Source organism: Puma concolor, chromosome B1 (assembly GCF_028749965.1).
Source record: "Puma concolor isolate L17-30 chromosome B1, mPumCon1.1.hap2, whole genome shotgun sequence".
NCBI classification, from domain to species: Eukaryota; Metazoa; Chordata; class Mammalia; order Carnivora; family Felidae; genus Puma; species Puma concolor.
In genome coordinates this window covers 51,746,994-51,762,092 of record NC_141670.1, presented here as the reverse complement: position 1 = coordinate 51,762,092, position 15,099 = coordinate 51,746,994, and the positions used below count along the sequence as shown (strand labels likewise).

The 15,099-nt window shown below is 40.3% G+C and overlaps 1 protein-coding gene across 5 annotated transcripts in view; it reads right to left on the bottom strand.

Annotated features, from left to right (window-relative positions):
- Positions 1-15,099, bottom strand: part of MSRA (methionine sulfoxide reductase A) — a 462,984-nt gene that overhangs the window by 97,086 nt on the left and 350,799 nt on the right. For all 5 annotated transcript variants that reach the window (XM_086703799.1, XM_025921718.2, XM_086703802.1 and 2 more), the window contains one exon: positions 11,888-11,994. In XM_086703799.1, coding sequence (XP_086559925.1) covers positions 11,888-11,994 — 107 coding nt within the window. The remainder of the gene's footprint in view (positions 1-11,887; positions 11,995-15,099) is intronic.

The following is a 15,099-nucleotide window of genomic DNA, read 5'->3' as shown; positions in this document are numbered from 1 at the left end:
AATGGGCATTTTTAAAACATTTATTTCATAAGTTCTTATTAAGAATTCTTAATACCTATAATGATAACTGCAAAGGTACAAGAGGGGTGTAAGAGGAATTTCATCTTTACTGCTGGGCATACAAAGGGGGATTCTTCTCTTTGACTAAGGTAAGTGAATGAATTATTCAGGGTCTTTCCATGGACATTTAAAACCCATAACTCCACACTTTAAACAACACCACAAATTTAAAAAGAAGAACAACAACTGGCTAATCCCCAAACTATAAAATACCCACTCTATTCAGGGTCCTTTGATGCAGAGGAATGATTTTTGATGTTTTGTAAAAGCAGAATCTTTTAGGGCAGTTACTGGTTTTAACATCACAGCATACAGCATACAATAGAACGAGCAGGGATACTCCTAACCATGGATAACCTACTCATTTCTCTATAAACAAAGACACAGAAATAACCTTGACACTTTCTCAATTCGTGACAGAAAGGAAGATTCTCTGATCCAATGTTTTTCACAATGGTTTGGAATTGGGGGGCCTTTGGAAAAGCAGAATGAAGTCAGCCTCATCTCTGGAGTCACCCCATGAAACCCTGATATTCGTAAACTGCTTGACAGATTACCAAATACCCCCCCCCACACACACACACACACAAAATTTGAGCAAGGCATTCATAATCAAATGACTCTAACTCTGGGGCACCTGGGTGGCTCAGTTGATTAAACATCTAACTCTTGATTTCGGCTCAGGTCATGATCTCATTGTTCGTGGGTTTGAGCCCTGCGTTGGCTCTGCACTGACAGTGTGGAGCCTGCTTGAGATTCTTTCTCAATCTCTCTCTTTCTGCCCCTCCCCTGCTCACGTCTGTGCTCTTTCTCTCTCAAAATAAATAAGTGAATATTAAAAAATATATAAATAATAAAAGTACTATCTAGGTCACTTTGAAAATGTGAATAAAGCCTTTTGAGCTCCGGTTTCTTCCTAAGGCAGGTAGGAGAACAGGTCCTGAACTACCTCCCAGTATAAGGACAAGGGTCACTTGTGTAGTATGACACAAAGCACTGAAAACTCAAGATTTATAAGGAGTTCTGTTCTTATTCTCCTCATTTTATAGACAAGGAACTAGAGCTGTAAAGACCTGTCCAAGGTCACGGTTGGTAAAGGTAGAGCAAGGCTGCCAGGTGTTCTCATCCAAAGCTGTGGTTCTTCCCACCCCTCCAAGGTAACTGTCAGCTTAGGCTGCTGTAACAAAGAACCACAGGCTGGGGCACTTAAACACAACCTTTATTTCTCACAGTTCTAGAGGCTGGGAAGTCTCAGATGGAGGCGCCAGCAGAGGAGATTTCATTGTGAGGACTCTTCTCATGACTTAAAGACAGCCTACCATCTCGTTGTGGGCGCACATGACCTCTTCTTTGTGTGCACGTGGAGAAAGAGAGAGAGAGAGAGCACTCCAATGTCTCTTCTTTTAAGGACACTAATCCCATGGTGGGGTTCCATCCTCATGACCTCATCTAACCCTAATTACTTCCCAAAGCCCCATCTCCAAATTCCATCACACTGGGAGGTTAGTGCTTCAACATATAAAGTCTGAGGAACACAAATATCCAGCCCATAACAAGGGGTAACAATGGGCTTCTTTATCCTGCTCCATATCTTCAGTTCAGGACAACAAATATTTGCTACTAGGTGCCAAGCACAGTACCAGGCCTTAGGGGAAACAAGGGTGACTAGGGGCCCCCAAAGAGTTTAGTGTTAGGACAGTTCTACGAAATGTTCTACAAGGGACAGCATTTATGACATAAGGACTTTTGTGACTGTGTATAGCATAGTTTATTATAACCAACTTCATGAGTTCCTTCTTCAGATAGCTATGTTTGAAACAACTGTAATGCAAATATGGCAACTAATCAGTACATAGTTAATATTTGATAAGGTAATTCATGTATTAATTTCCTGAGGAATATGGGGTCAAACAAGGAAGGAAGGATATTTTCAAATTTTGAGCCTTATAGAAGCTTACAAGGAAACAAAGGATCTGTACCTCCTGGTAGGGAGTAATCAGATTCAGTTACAGGATGATGATTATAGCATAACTGGATATTTATTGAATATATTTAACTTCTTCAGTTGAGTTGACATAATTAAAACTGCTTTCTGGGGATGCCTGGGTGGCTCAGTTGGTTAGGCGTCTGACTTCAGCTCAGGTCATATTCTCGTGGTTTGTGATTTCGAGCCCCGTACAGGGCTCTGTGCTAACCGCTCGGAGCCTGGAGCCTGCTTCAGATTCTGTGTCTCCCTCTCTCTCTCTGTCCCTCCCCACTTGCACTCTGTCTCTCTCTCTCTCTCAAAAATACATAAAAATTTAAAAAAAAACACCTGTTTTCTGGATTGGAAAACTGAAGGGTCTCAGCTTCAATTAATATATATTGGCTGACTACTACATGCTAGCAGTATGTATGTGTGCTAGTATGCATGATGGATGTATTAATTTACTTATATAAATATTCAGTCCATAATAGGGAGTATTTTACATATATATAAAGTCTCATTTAATTCCTACAATAAACCTTTGAGGAAATTTTGTTAGGTAATTTAAAATGAAGACCAGAGAAGTCAAGGACTCGTTGATGTTAAGTGACTAAGAGAGTACTAGAACATTCTTGCCAACCAATCAAACATTATTTTGATTACTTACACACACACACACACACACACACACACACACACACACACACACTTTTGTCCCCAAAATCTAGCTCCTAGGATTTTTTTTTCTGGTGTTATTTTTGGTCTGTTACTTTATTTTGGTAAGTAGTATAGGGGTGAAGTTGGGTCTTTTTTGAAGGTAGATATATTTGAAAGGGGAAAAGCTTATGTGAATGTCTATCTCCCTTCAAAACTAGACAAGGACCTTAAGAAAGAGATCAAGCCCCATCCTCTCTGGAGAATTGAGTGTATTCTGTGTTTAGCTCCGGGATCCAGAAGAACCCAGATGGGCGCTCACTCAATGAACATGGCTTAACTCTCCTGAGAAGCCCAGAAGAGAAGAGCTCCCCGTTTCAGTCTCCCATTTAAGGCTGGACACGTGACAGTGGTAATCTGGAAACCAAATCTGGAGACTGTGGAAGGCTAAATAATAGCACCTCCGAATGTCGATGTCCTGATCCCTGGAACATGTGAATGTTATTTTATATGGCAAAGACTTCAGAGATGTGATTAAACTAAGGATCTGGAGACAGGGAGATTATCTCGTATTATCAGGTGGGCCCTAAATACAATCATGTCCTTATAAGAAAGAGGCATAGGAAGATCAGACACACAGAATAAGAGGAGGCAATGTGACCATTGAGGCAGAGAATGGAGTGATGTGGCCACATGCCAAGGAATGTCAGCAGTCACTAGAGGAGTAGAGTCAAGAAAGGGATTGTCCATGAGAGCTCTGGAGGGAACACAGCCCAGATGAAACCTTGATTTTGGTCCAGCAAAACTGATTTCAGACTCCTGGGCTCTGGAACTATGAGAAGATAAATTTCTGTTGTTTTAAGCCACCAAGTTTGTGGTAACTAGCTGCAATGGCCATTTGTAACTAAGACAGAGACAAAAAGCCAGAGATATGGCAAATTAGAGAAAGGAAGACGGTTTTATGTACCAACCACTGACTTAATCTTACCAAATATTGTTTTACGATGTGACATTTAGTAATTTCTTCTGTCAAGAGAGTTTTCAAGATAGGTTTTGGGGTCAAGAACACTATGGTTAACTCAATAATTATTTCCTCCTGGCATATAACACATACTAGACAAAGCAGCAATTCCTCAAACCTCTAAATTTGGTCTATTTGTGGAAACGGTGACTCTGCATTAAGAACTAACTTTGAAATACAAAGAAACATAAAAACATTTATTATAATGTTCACTGAATAGCCGTAAAATTTTCTATGAGTGACCATGGTTCTCATCCTAAGTCCCCAGAATTCCAGAAGTTCTTGAGCTTTATTAGAAGGTTTGGAGCTCTGAGCAAGAATTGTATGTTAATTCTTAGATATACCATGGTAATTAGGCACTCTGACTAGAAGATGTCTCATGGAAAGATGGCAAAATGATTGTTTGGATTTCATTCTCAATGTAGTAGGGAAGCCAGAGATGAGTTTGACACAGGGCAAGGAAATGACTGGAATTAGATTTAGGAAGTCGCTCTGGCTGCCCTGTGTGGGTGGCTAGTAGTGGAGAGGTACACAGCCCAGTAGTCTAGGAACAGATAACAGTAGCCCGGACTATGACAGTGAATATGAAAATGAGCGAGAAGTAGGCACAGGAGGGACATATCTGAGAAGCAGACTGTAGGTTAATCTGATTAACCAGAGGTGAGGAGTAAGGGAAAGGGTGAATCAGTGAGGACTCATAGAGATCTTGCTTAAGCAAGTTAGAAGATGATGGCTGGGAGGGCAGGCAATGGGTTGGGGGCGGTGTCAGAAAAAAGCTGTGGGGCTTGTTATGGTGTGGGGGGAGGGGTGGGAATCAAGCCTCCCAGTTTAGGAAAGATTATGCTGACAAGTAAGGAGAATTAACAAGTAGGCAGTGGAATATGGGGATCTATAGCCCAGGGAGTAGTTCTGGCCCAGAAATTTTGAGTCAGCAGTATAAAGATGATGGCATTTAAACTATGCTAGAGAAAAGAAGCAAAAATTTAATTGGTAGCACAGGTAGATAGGTTATTTGGAAACGAAATCTGCTCCCTCTCTCTCTCCCTCTCTCTCTCTCTCACATGCACACACACTGAGCAGCCAAACCACAACTTGTCAGGGCTTAACTGGAGAGCATGGGCAGTCACTGACTATCTGGCTATAGCCTAAGTGCTCAGGGAAAAAAACTGAATAATCAGACCTGAACAAAATTCTACTATGATTTCAAAATTTGGGAAAGAAAATTAAATAATCAAAGCTGAAGCAAACCTAAAAAATGCTGGTGTAATCCAATCATTGCATACTGTTTTTAATCTTTCACTTTGAGTACTTTTCTTTAAAATGACACTATATGGAGTATAGATGACAGATGACAGACTGCAGGATAACTGAAATTTAAGATAAAATATGGCAAATACTTGGAGATTATAGCTATGTTGAAGATACAGATGAATGGATAGGTGGGTGGGTGAGTGGATGGATGGATGAACAAACAGACTGAGAGACTGATAGAAACAGATTTTAAAACACTATTTTTATATTTGGCACATGGTTGATAATTTAGCATTCACCCAAAAAGGTTATCCAGAGGAAAGGCTGTTCATGAAGTTTTGAGAGGTTGAGAAAGAGATAGGTCATGTGACCAGGAAAACTATCTTCAGACTTTTTAATTCTCTATCAAATTTCAAGAAACAAAACTTATCAGTGATCAAAAGATTTGATTCCTAAATGAGGAAGAGTTGCATTTTCAGGATATGAGAATTGCATCTGAACACCCACCTCCCCCACAAGAGGCCACGTTTCAGTTTGGAATATTAGCACATGTCATGACAGGTCCACTTGGGAGATAAGCTGTCTATATTTGATAATCCAAAGGCAATTAATAATACATTAGATTATCTCCACTTAAGACCATGAGGAAATAATTCCATCACGAAACTCAAGGAAAAAAATATGAAAATGCAGTTAAGAAAAGCTAATGTAGTCTTCACCACCCCCCCCCCCCCATATTTTGTGCGAAGTCTTCAGCTCATGAAGAACATGAAGCAGCTGTCCTACTCTGTGAACAGAATCCAGCACTTCCAAGGTCAATGAATCCAGTGTGATGTTTGATTTTCACTCAGATCCCCTTCTGTAAGATTTTCCAGACTCCTTTAAGAATGAAAACTCACAAACTTCCTCAGCCATTTTTCCTTTCCTAAGGTTGTTGGTGAGTCTGGTATCTACAACCCAGCCAACTTTGCAGAAAACCACAGTTTAGATGGAAAATCACTTTGGGTTTCTGGCTCATCAGCAGTACTGCACATCTAATTAGCTCAACAATTGGTCCCTGTGATAAAATCAGCTAATTTTATGTTCAAATGGCTGCTCCGTGGTAAGCAATACTGTCACTCTAAACTCCAAGTATAAAGAAGTTGCTGAAGAAGCTGGTTACTAGGGGGTCACTGGGGGCAAACTAGTGAAGACTATTAAATTAGTAACCTAAGTCAATGTTATAGTTAGTGCATAGGGGTCCCACCAGGACTCAAATAAGATGAATTCCCAGAATGTAATGACAGGGCTGGAAATGCCAACTCTTAAAGGGGAAATGAGTGTACATAAAATGCATGGAATGAGTCATGTGCAGAATCTTCCAATCTCAGAAATAAACCTATATTTTTGTGATGAGATTACAAATCCTAGACCTCAGTCTAGTACTGTTAAGAAATGACTCTCCCTAGATTAAACACCTTGTTGTTTCAGGAATTTGTGCAAGGTTACCTTAGGTAGAAAACCCAGGAAAGCCAATTCCAGGTTCCAGGAGTCAACTCTTTAGTTTTCTCCTCTCCTTTACTCACCTGTTAAGGCAACTGGTGATATCTGAGACTCTCTTCCTGCTTTGTGGGATCTATTAGCAACCACATTTACTTTTAAAGGTAAATTCAAAAGCACAGATCAAGTTCTTTATGGTGCAAAAGCTAATTATATCACCTCTCACATGCACTGCAAATTAGTGATTTTTTTTGGTGTGTATATTAGAAATTTATACAACTTTCAAAACTAGGAACAAGAAACACATGAATATATACAATTCTACATAACGGTACTAAGAGATACATGCATACCTATATCTAAACATATCCATTATATTTATGTATGTATATAGATAAATAGAGTCAGAGATATACAAATGACTTCATTTATATAAAGTGTTCAAAATAGCAATGAGCATGGAGTAAGCACTCAGTTTGTTCTGGTGTTGCTGTCTATCAGCAGCAGCAGCATCATCATTATATAGCTACATACATATACGATATGTAAATATATACACTACACATGTAATGGTATAGTATATAACTATCTGCTTGTAACAGGATGTCTGTTGAAAAATAAAAGTCTTTTTCTTTCTCTGCTCTAACAGAGGTGCCAGAAAGCACAAAATCATGGTAGATCATCCTCAAGGCTTTGTAGTCGGTCAGCTGCCTGGCCCAGATGAGGTGGAGTGGCTAAAGGACCCTCTGTAGACGGTCGCATCAGCCACCTCTCATGCACCAGCTCAGATCCTCTCAGCCTCAACTGTCTCTCCTCCAGTTCCCACTGCAGTGCTCAGCTCTGGATGGACTCTGATTAGTTTTATGCAGGTGAGCCCTCCAGCGATTTGTCTCACACTCATGCCATGTGCCTCCTGCCTCCTGCCTCCTGCTGCAGGGACATAGTCCTCCTATGTCCACCCACGTGCGACCCAGAAGCACAGAGTGAACCCGTGGGGAATGGCATCCAACAGACATATGCTTCCCTTCTTCTCCCAGAAGGACTGGTCATTTCACAGGGACCAAACAACCCATCACTGATAGTACAGACCGAGTTATATTGGTTCTCCCTCTTTTTCTTTTCCAGGCCCCCCGCCCCTTGCTCCTCCTCCACGGCACCACACTCCCAAGTAAGTCCTCACACACAAGCCTTTGCCACAGGCTCTGTTTTCCATGGGATCTGGACTAAGATAAAAATTATAGTGGTCACCGAGTGCAGGTATATGCAATTAGCCCTACTGTTCACCAAGGAAGGTGACACAATGAGGGCCTTCATTCTTGGTTCCCAAAATGGAAAATGACTTGACCCCTCATGGTATAGATCTGAAAAGGGGGAAAGGAGACAGTAGTTCCTGGTGCTCAAGGTGGGACAGAAGGATAAATCCTGACCCAGGACTCCTGGGCAAGGACTGTATCAAGAATGGAAAGACACCTCTGCACTTGACTGAGCTCAGCCAAGGTCCCCAGGGTTGTGGCTTTCAGTATTCAGCTCTTTCTTGTGGTGACTGAAAGGAAAATTACCTGACCCTCATGCTGTGTATCTCCAAAAAGAAAGGGAGGGAGCAGTTCCTGGTGCAGCATCTCTGATGGCCATGAGGACTGTGCTCCATGGCAGTCCGATGCTCTTGCAATAAGCCAACACAACAGCAGAAGGCTTGGAATCTTGAGTCTTCAGCCAGGGAGCCAGACTGGCATGCCCCATGCTCCCTTCAACATAGATACACACACCCCTCATAGACTGCTATGCTGTCTAATCAGGTAGCCACTAGCCACATGTGGCTATTTAAATATACAATTAAATTAATTAAATTAAAATAAAACAAAACAAAACACTCAGCTCTCAGTCGCATTAACCACACTTCAATGTTCAATAGCCACATGTGGCCAGTGGCTATTGTACTGGAGAGTACAGAAGAGACCACCGGCCATCATGGCAGAAAGTTGTACTGGAGGTGCTGGTCTAGAGTCAAGACTCTCTGGGTTTTAGCCAGTTAGCCAGGAGACAAGTACTGGACTTGACACTCATCTATCGGGGGGATGCAGGACTGCTTTTATTTATGTGGTAAAATAAAAGAAACATGAGAGTATTTGTTCTCTGAGTTGATAATAAAGCAATTATATGTGGTTACATTAACAGCAATGGATATTTGGATACTGGGAGGACAGAAGACCCCAATCTTTATAAAAAAAAAAAAAAAGACCCTACTTTTAAAAACCAAGCAAAAATGTGTACATGTATGTGTATCCCATATGCTTAGGTACAAAACACCCAAAAAGCATGTGGTTAGAAAAACTATCTAGAATATAACATTAATATTCCCCAAATCTACAAAAATAATGGAGAAGTTATTAAAAGTTTATTAATATTTAATATCTAAATTTTAGTTCCTATGTGTATCAGTTATCTAAATCAACATGGGCTCCACTCACAGCTAAGGGTAAGAAACTATGTTGGGGCAGAAACCAAAAAAATCATGTTAACTTCTTCATCATCACCTGGAAGGCATTGACCTTTGGAACTTAAAATCCTCACTGTGAACACCAGAATATCATGTCATTTGCCTGCCATAGGCATTTCCCTACCCAACCTCTCAAATGTTGGTATTCCACCAGTCCTGAGCCTTCTCCTCTCATCTCTTATCACTTCCCCGAAGTGACTGTACCAGCAACTAGGGCTTCACTAACCAAGTTGATAACTCCCAATAATAATAAGGGCTACCATTTGTTGAGCACTTATTATGTGTGAAGCCATGTGCCATATAAGCATTAACCCAGTTAACAGTCACAACAACCATCCCTGCAAGGAAGGAACAGCCCACGTCTTCTCCTAAAAACCACCTGGATGCCCAGATCACAGGTACCTTAAACTCCACATGTTCAGACTTAACTTACCTTCACAACAAATCCACCTCTGCACCTCTATACCTTCATATACAATATCACAAGCCAGAAACCTATAAATTACCCTGGACTCCTCCCACTCAGTTTTTCTCCACTTCTTTTTTTTTTTTTTAATTTTTTTTTCAACGTTTTTATTTATTTTTGGGACAGAGAGAGACAGAGCATGAACGGGGGAGGGGCAGAGAGAGAGGGAGACACAGAATCGGAAACAGGCTCCAGGCTCTGAGCCATCAGCCCAGAGCCTGACGCGGGGCTCGAACTCCCGGACCGCGAGATCGTGACCTGGCTGAAGTCGGACGCTTAACCGACTGGGCCACCCAGGCGCCCCTCTCCACTTCTAATCAAGTTCCAAGATCTATTATTTTACTTCCTAAATATCCCTTATTCCACTCTGACTGGCAGCACCCTAGAGAAGGCTCCTATTGTTTCTGTCCTAGAGCCCTGCATCAGCTGTCCGACTCATCTCCCTGCATTTGGTTTGTTTTTCTGTAATTCTAGTTACTCTACTGACTTAACATTATGACTCTGGGCATCTGAAATATGAGGATAATAATGAGGTCTCTCATCCTTATAGGTTTGTTTGAGTTAAGTAAGATATACAGTTTTCTAAGTGACTTGATAAAAAGCTCCACAGCTGACATATGAATTGAGACTATTTGGTGCTAGAGGCTACATGCTTAACCACTACCACATATGCCCAGGTAAGCCCACGATTATCAGAAAAGTCATGATGAAAAGAGACATAAGAAAGGATAATTTGCGGTGAAAAGCTTTTGAGAATGGCAATATAAGTGTACATGAATTATTCCAAAACTTAGCAACTTAAAACAACAAAAGCTTATTATCTTGTGGTTTCTGTAGCACTGCTTAGCTAGGTGCCTCTGGCTTAAGACCTTTCATGAGGTTGCAGTCCAACTGTCAACTGGAGATGCCGTCCCACCAGTAAGCTTGACTGGGGCTGAGGAGCTTCTAAGCTTACTCATGTCGTTCTTGGAAGCCTTTGCCCCTTGCCACAGGGACCTTTACACAGGGCTGCCTCACAACACGGCAGCTGATTTCCCTTAGGGCAAGTGATCCAAGAGACAATGAGAGAGGGCCTCCAAGATGGAAGCCCGGATCTTTTAATAAACTCATCTCAGAAGTAACATCACACCACTTCTGTCATTCATTGGGAGTGAGTCATTAAATTTAGCCCACACTCAAGGAGAGGGGTTTACACAAGGGCAGAGACCACTGAGAGCCATCCCAGAGGCTGCTGACTATTATCCCCCAAGCAGACATCATAGCCCTGGAGGGAGGAGGTGTGCTGAAAATAAATAAGGCCTTATCAGCATCTCCCTTAGCCTTCTCTGCTTTCCAGAGTTGAACTGACCATGAACTTCATGTCCTGCTACTTTTTATCAGTAGATACACTCTTGTCTCTCTCTCTCCTCCTCACTGCCACCTTGCCATCATGGGGGTTAGATGGAGATCCCACAGATTGCTGGGAACTGTTACATATCAGACTTTTCATATTAATACTAAAATAGACCAGCATTACAGTAGCTAATGGCCTCATTGTTAAGCATAAATCTAAATCAGAAAATATAACAATTAAAATGTAAACAATATCACAAAGTTCTAAGAATTAAAGCAACTCAAGTTACTTTTAAAAGAAACCAAAGCTCTACTGGATTTTTTTAAGTATTATACAATAGTAAAAATAATTATTTCATGATGTAGTATCTATATTTCTGAGAAGTGTTTTTATTATAATTTAATCTACTGTTACTAGCAAGAAAGAATGAGTATTCTGGGTTTAACCATGTTCCCCCAAAAAGATAAGTTGAAATTCCACCCCCCCACCCAGTATCTCAGAATGTAAGCTTATTTGGAGATACTGTCTTTACAGAGGTAATCAAGTTAAAATGTGGGCATTAGGTTGGACTATAATTCACTATGGCTGGAATTGTCAAAACAAGGGGAAATTTGGACACAGAAACAGATATGATAGAGGAAAGACAATGTAAAAAAGACACAGGGAGAAGACAGCCATCTATAAGCCAAGGAAAGGGGCCTGGGGCAGAGCCCTCTGTGGCAAGCCTCAGCAGGAACTGACTCAGCAGAGCCAGCACCTTGATTTTGGACTTCCAGCCTCCAGAACCATGAGACAATGCATTTCTGTTGCTTAAGACACCTAGTCTGTGGTAGTCTGTGGTACTTTGTTACAGCATCCTGAACAAATAATTATAGACAGAAGAAAGAAAAAATGAGATCCAGCAAGAGATAGAGGCAGAGAGAGACAGAGAGAAAAGAAGATACATGTTCATCTGGATGAGTTGATTTTATGAGAAATGAACAAGGGCCTACTCCTAAAATATGATGTAGCATATTTATAGAGCAGAAGATGACAGACATTTCCAAAAACTATGTACATAGAACAGTGCCAGGTGAAAACAACCAGACTCTCCCTCTACAGGTGGGGTCTGACTTGGTGGGGGCCAACAGTGGGCATCTGGGAGCAAGAGGAGACCCTACCTTCTGGTAGTCTTCTTTAGATCTCAGGGCCACCTCCAGGTGCTTGGTAGAGGTTGGATATATGGCTGAGCGGTATTGAGAACCATGGTCATTGCCTTGGCGCATGCCTGGGAAAGTGGAGATCAGAAAGGATTACTGGAGTAGACTGAGCAACAAGGCCAGTGTCACAAGTTTTCTATGATTCATGTACTAAGTGCTTGTTTTGTTTTTTTTTTTTTAATGAAGTATGGTTGACACACAATGTTATATTAGTTTCATGTATAGAACTGAGTGATTTGACAAAGTCTTAACCTTATGCTACACTCACCACAAGTGTACCTACCATCTGTCATCATACAACACTATTACAATACCTTTGACTATATTCCCTATGCTGTACCTTTCATGCCCTTGACTTATACATTCCATAACTGGCAGCTTGCACCTCTTCACCACTTTTCACCCATCTCCAACAACACCTCCCCTCTGGGAACCATCAGTTTTTTCTCTGTATTTACGGATCTGTTTCTGCGTTTTGTTTGTTCCTTTGTTTTGGTTTTTAGACTCCACAAATATGTGAATCATATGGTTTTTGTCCTTCTCTGTTTTACTTATTTCACTTAGCATAATATCCTCTAGGCCCAATCCTGTTGAGATAGCAAGATCTCATTCTTTTAGATGGCTGAGTAATATTCCATTATATATATATATATATATATATATATATATATACACACACACACACATATATACACATGTGTATATATGTCTGCGTGTGTGTGTATATAGTGTGTGTATATAGTGTGTGTGTGTGTATATATATATATATATATATATATATATATATATATATATATAACATTTATCCATTTATCCATTTATCCATCAATTAACACTTAACATTGCTTCCATATCTTGGTTATTATAAATAACACTGCAATAACACAGGGGTGCATATATTACTAAGTGCTTGTTTTAATTTCCTCTTGACACTACTCTCCTTAAACAAGCATGAAATATATCTGTTTTGCTTTGCTTATTTTAATTACAACAAATATATTTGAACTTAGGTAAGTTTATTGTAGGTCTTAGATCATAGTAAATGCTCTACAAATATGTATTTTTCTATGCAGATATTTAAATCATAACCTATTCCATTCATCACTTGCAAAGCATTGTGCCACACATTATTTCTTTGGATCCTACTGAGACACCTGTGTGGCAGGTACCATGGTCCCTCACTTGGCAAATAAGGAGATGCCTATAAATGATGAAATAACTGAGGCTCAGTGAGTTTGAAGAGTTCGCCTAAGGTCATCCATCCAATCAAAGGAAAACGTGAGCCTTTTCCTTAAAGGAAAAGAGGTGAGCCTAGCCCATTTTCCACCCCTTCGCAGCAGCTAAAGTGTAGATAGTGATCAATTTCTAACTGAAAAATTTAGTCCCCAAAGTTAAACAGCCACAGGCTTACTATAGATCTCCTATAGATTTCCATGCTGTTGTCAAAATGAACTTCACACATGTTTACTGCATTATTCAATTATCAGTTTCAGTTTTAAAAGTGCCCCAAACTCCTCTGACAGAAGATTCAATCTTCCAAAAAGAATGGCTTTGGCTTTGTACTTACAGATGTTAACGTATATGTGAATTACCTGGGGATACTGTTAAAATGCAGATTCTGGTCTGGTAGGTCTATGGTGAGCCTGAGTGAGATTCTGTATTTCCAATCTGCTCATGGGTGGTGCTGACCACCAGACGGCATTTTGAGTAGCAAGAGTTTAGAGTTTGCTCAGATATTTTCAAGGTTTTGTGTAACACATCAGCAACATTTTTAATTCGAATAATGTGTTGAGGAAAACCTGACTCTGCCGTTTCTGAGGTTTGTAGTGTACAATGCTTCCTCCACCTGCCCCCAATTCTCCCGGGATGCACACACTTTTACACTGAACTCCTATCCAACCTTCAAGACTTAGTTGAAGCATCTTCACTCGACAGAAGTTTCCCTGAGTGTTCCTTACAGCTGTGCCAATCACTGACTCCTTTGGGCAGGTCTCTCTCTTAGAGGTTTTATCATGCTACATTGTTATTATGTGGTTGTCCCTCTTCCTCGTCTGTGAGCCTTTCAGAGGGCAGAGCCTTACAGACATAGTACCTGGTATAGCATCAGACTGATGGATACACTTCCATCAATATTTGTTGCATAAAGAATGTATGAGTTTATATCTTGTGACCCAAGGCCCTGCAATCAATACTGTAGTCCAAATCAATTAGTCAAAGTGCTTTTTCCTTTGTAAATAAAATTTTAATTCAAACGTAAATAAAATCATGTTTCTTAAGAACTCTAGGAAAAAGCTGCCAATGAGCTAATACGTTTGACTAGTAGAGGGAAGGGCAGTCGCTGAAGACACCAAAGGTTCACTATGGCGGTAAATGAATTGACAAGCTAGAATTCATGATCAAAACTACAAGCTAAAAATAGAGGTCTAAATAATAACAAACTAGCAGGATTTAGGGTCAAGCCTATGGCTATCTATGGTGTGTAACGTGTGTACTTGTGCATGGGGTGGAAGGTATTTCTGGCACCTATTTGTTCACACGCCAGCTTGGCTGACTTCCTAGAAATTCCATTCTCCCACCCTCAGAGTCCCATCCTCACCTTGATACACAAAGGCCACGTGGGGACCAGGAACTAATTAGTGGCTTAAAGAGCCAATACCAATGACACCAAAATATTAATTTAATAATATATAATAAGCCAGCCCATGCCTCCAATAAGCACTGTGTAATACCACATTAGAATACCTATTTCTGTATAAGTTATATATTCACATAAGTATCATGGTATGGTTATTATACTATACAACATATAAGTGTTATTACAGTGTAAATATTTTTATAGGATATGCTATATAAATACTGTTACAGTATTATTTATTAAGCACCTAATATGTGCCAAGTACTTTTCCAGATGCTGAGGATACAGCAATGAATAAAAGCAAACCCCAGGGTTCCACATTCTAGTATAATTTAAGACACTGGATAAATATACATTCCAGAATGGCACAGTGGCAATATTTTTTTCTTTGTCTTCTTCAATGTTCCCTCCTTCACTTATAAGTAAGGCTTTTCTTGCATGACTACTTCACATCCTTTTGTGCACAATGCCGTGATGGAGCATTATTGTCCCCTCTGAAATATTCTCCATGAAGAAAAATATTGCTGGATAGCTGATT